Genomic DNA, 3,227 nt, shown 5'->3' on the forward strand with positions numbered 1-3,227 from the left:
GACATTATTTCATAATTATGTCATTAATCAACTATGTTGATAACATATATGTCATTGATAACTTCTTTTCTCTCTTTCTATTTTAGGAGTTAAAACTACCCTGACCTCCACTTAACCTAAGGTGTATAAGGTGTATAAATGAGAATCGAATCCGTGATATTTGATTTCTTAGACACCGACTATATTGTCACTTGAACTACCCTAATGAGTTATATATGATAACTTGTAAATGTAAAATCAAAAAAAAAAATGAAGGGTGTCTTTTCAAAATGAATACAAAACTTACCAGTAATGGGTTCGGTGACTATAGAAGAATGAGGATGAGAATGATAGCGAGAATAAAGAAAATGGTGGTGCAAAGCTCTATGGAACCAATAATAGAAGAATTCAACAGGACCAGCATGAAGCAAGATGGTCAAAATTAGACCATCCCATCTCCACAAGGGGTAGATGAGAGCTTCCAGGCAAATATCTGTTTGCCAAGTAGAAAAGCACTCCATTGAAGATGATCTGATCATCCCTACAACATTCAACATATAATTGAGAAAAATCAAATGTACTAATTAATTAGTAAAAGGTTTATTACCAGTTTCTTTCACGGTCAACCTGGTCGAAATCAATAGGCTTATCGACAATGCGATTGTTTCCTTTGGCAGTTCGGTGACGAGAGAATGGAATCCAGAGCTGGGCATGAATAATTCTCATAAGCATGAGCGGTAGAATGAGGAAGTTGAAGAGATCTCTCGAGCTCTCATCCTTCACCGTGAACGAGTACATGCTATGAATCGCCCACGGAGCCAAAACCACATACTGATCATATATGCATGGATCAAATGCATGATTAATTATTAATGATATTTTAGTTCTAAGTGTAGACATGATGATGATTTTAAACAAATTAAAACAGCAATCACCTTGAAGTTGCCAAGGGGTGTCCATGGCCAGTCAGTTAGCAGACCTGGGTTAGAAGCCATATCGAGATCGATCGAACTAGGTTTAATTACTACAATAATATTGCTCACTCTGTTCTCAATATATATATATATATATATATATAGAGCTTGGAAAACTTCATGCACGGTTATTTCATTTATAATTTGATTATTGTGTAACACACTAGTTATAATTGACTACACAGCCTTTCATTTTCTTCTTGATGTTAAATAACATGATGAGTAAATATATAAATTTATGTCATCAGACAATATATAGTTGGCTGGCCATAATAGTATTTCAAAATCCATGGTTTTAGGGATAAGTTTGATTATTCATTTATATATATATTGATGATAATTTAATATTTTCAAATGAAAATAGGTTGACAGCTAGTCGTTGCTATCAACATATATAAATCCATTTATGGATAAATGCAGTACCGTCCCTTCTTGACAAGTGTCGCTAAATGCCTAAATGGTTTTCTGATTAGTCTTCAATAAAAAAATTACTTCGTCTTTATTTAAAAATATCAATGCAATTACAATAAAATTGTTTAACCACAATAATAAAAAAATAAATAAAAAATAAAAATACAATTCTCTAAAAATAATACAATGAGGTCACAAACGAATCAACAAATTTTTCGAATATAACTTCCGACATCGTCGTAATAATGATATTGCCCCTGAACGAGAAGGCTGTCGACAAAACAAAACGAAGTGATCAAGAAGTCGAGTGTCAGGGAAAAGAGTCGAATTAATCAGGCTCGACTACCGGGAGAAGCAAAACGAAAGAAGGATTTGGCCGAAAAAATTCTTAAGTACCTACATACTTTGATCGTTAAATATTTGTAATTTTTTCTAACTAGATAATTCATAATTTTGTAGGGATCAATCTTATATGTCTAGTACGTTTAGTGCTCATGAATCAACCAATCTTTTCTGACTTACCTTTGTTAAATATTTAATTTGATTCAATTTATTCGTTCAAATTTATTTTTGTTTGATAATATTTAATTTATTTATGTTTCATTAAACTTATATCTTCAATTTATTTATTTATTTTTATATTTAAAATAATTAATATTATATATATTTTAAATATGAATCATTTTAATATTTTTTTATAAATCATTAATAATATATAACTCTTTATATAATTATATATTTATAAGTTTAATATTTTTAATTAAAATAATTTGAATTTTATTATTAACTTAATTTTAAATATTAATAAATTATTTAAATTAAAAAATTTTATTTTAAAATAAATTAGATTAATATATTAGTTACTATAAGTTTTTATTAATATATAATATTAAATTTTAATTAAAATATAAAAAACAATTAAATAAGTAAATAAAAAATAAGTAAAATATTTGAATTTTTTATTAACTTAATTTTAAATATTAATAAATTATTTAAATTAAAAATATTTTATTTTAAAATAAATTAGATGAATATATTAGTTTCTATAAGTTTTTATTAAAATATAATATTAAATTTTAATTAAAATAAAAAACAATTAAATAAGTAAATAAAAAATAAGTTATTATTTTTATTTTTTATGTATTAATTTTTTATTGTCTAGCTTTTATTTATTGTTTAATTTATTCACTATAAAAGTTTTAAAATTTAACCTGTTAATCATTTATAATATATAATGAAAACTTCAAAATTATAAAATCTTTGAACTCATACATTTATAATTTTTTTCCTAATATTTTATTTATTATGTATTACATACAAAATATAATTAATAATTTATAAAAATAAAATAAAAATAATATTATTTTAAATAATAAATTTAAATTTATGTTATAATAATAATTTTATATAAATAATTAATTTAATAATTCTATATAATTATTTATGGTTAAAAAAAATTATATAAAGAAAAATTAGAATAAAAGACAATGAATAACAAAAATATAAAATAAAATTGGATTATTAAATTAAAAATTATATTTAAAAGTAAAATATATTCAATTATAATTTTTTACATTAATTTATTAATTATTTTTTATATTTTTAATTAAGAAAAACTAATAAAATATTCGAGACCAAAATCCAGTATTAAAAAATTTAACTGAAATAAAAGAACCATAATTCCTCACTATCAATATGAGTAAGTATCTCGGTAGATTGAAATAAGAGAGAAAAATAATGATCGTTCATAATTTTAAAAGGGTGAGTATGATTTTTTATTTTAAAAAGAAAATATTGATATATATAAATAAAATAAAATTTATAATTTATAATAAAAGATATTTTAATATTTTGATGAATGAA

The 3,227-nt window shown here is 23.2% G+C and overlaps 1 protein-coding gene across 1 annotated transcript; it reads right to left on the reverse strand.

Moving 5' to 3' along the window:
* Nucleotides 1-305: 305 nt before the first annotated feature.
* Nucleotides 306-997, reverse strand: LOC124937646 (very-long-chain aldehyde decarbonylase CER1-like). The gene is made up of 3 exons (XM_047477942.1): nt 915-997; nt 587-810; nt 306-520 (listed from the first exon to the last, which is right to left on the reverse strand). Exons 1-3 carry the CDS (start codon nt 972-974, stop codon nt 388-390), a joined length of 417 nt encoding a protein of 138 aa, XP_047333898.1. The 5' UTR covers nt 975-997; the 3' UTR covers nt 306-387.
* Between the last annotated feature and the right edge of the window lie 2,230 nt (nt 998-3,227).

Source organism: Impatiens glandulifera, chromosome 5, assembly GCF_907164915.1.
Source record: "Impatiens glandulifera chromosome 5, dImpGla2.1, whole genome shotgun sequence".
NCBI lineage: Eukaryota > Viridiplantae > Streptophyta > Magnoliopsida > Ericales > Balsaminaceae > Impatiens > Impatiens glandulifera.

What these genes read in the sequence shown, in the direction of transcription:
- LOC124937646 (XM_047477942.1), bottom strand. Translation starts at nt 974, where the DNA reads ATGGCTTCTAACCCAGGTCTGCTAACTGACTGGCCATGGACACCCCTT. An exon ending in CACCCCTTGGCAACTTCAAG is followed by an intron (nt 811 to 914) that starts GTGATTGCTGTT and finishes ATATATGATCAG; the next exon opens with TATGTGGTTTTGGCTCCGTG. An exon ending in GTTGACCGTGAAAGAAACTG is followed by an intron (nt 521 to 586) that starts GTAATAAACCTT and finishes TGAATGTTGTAG; the next exon opens with GGATGATCAGATCATCTTCA.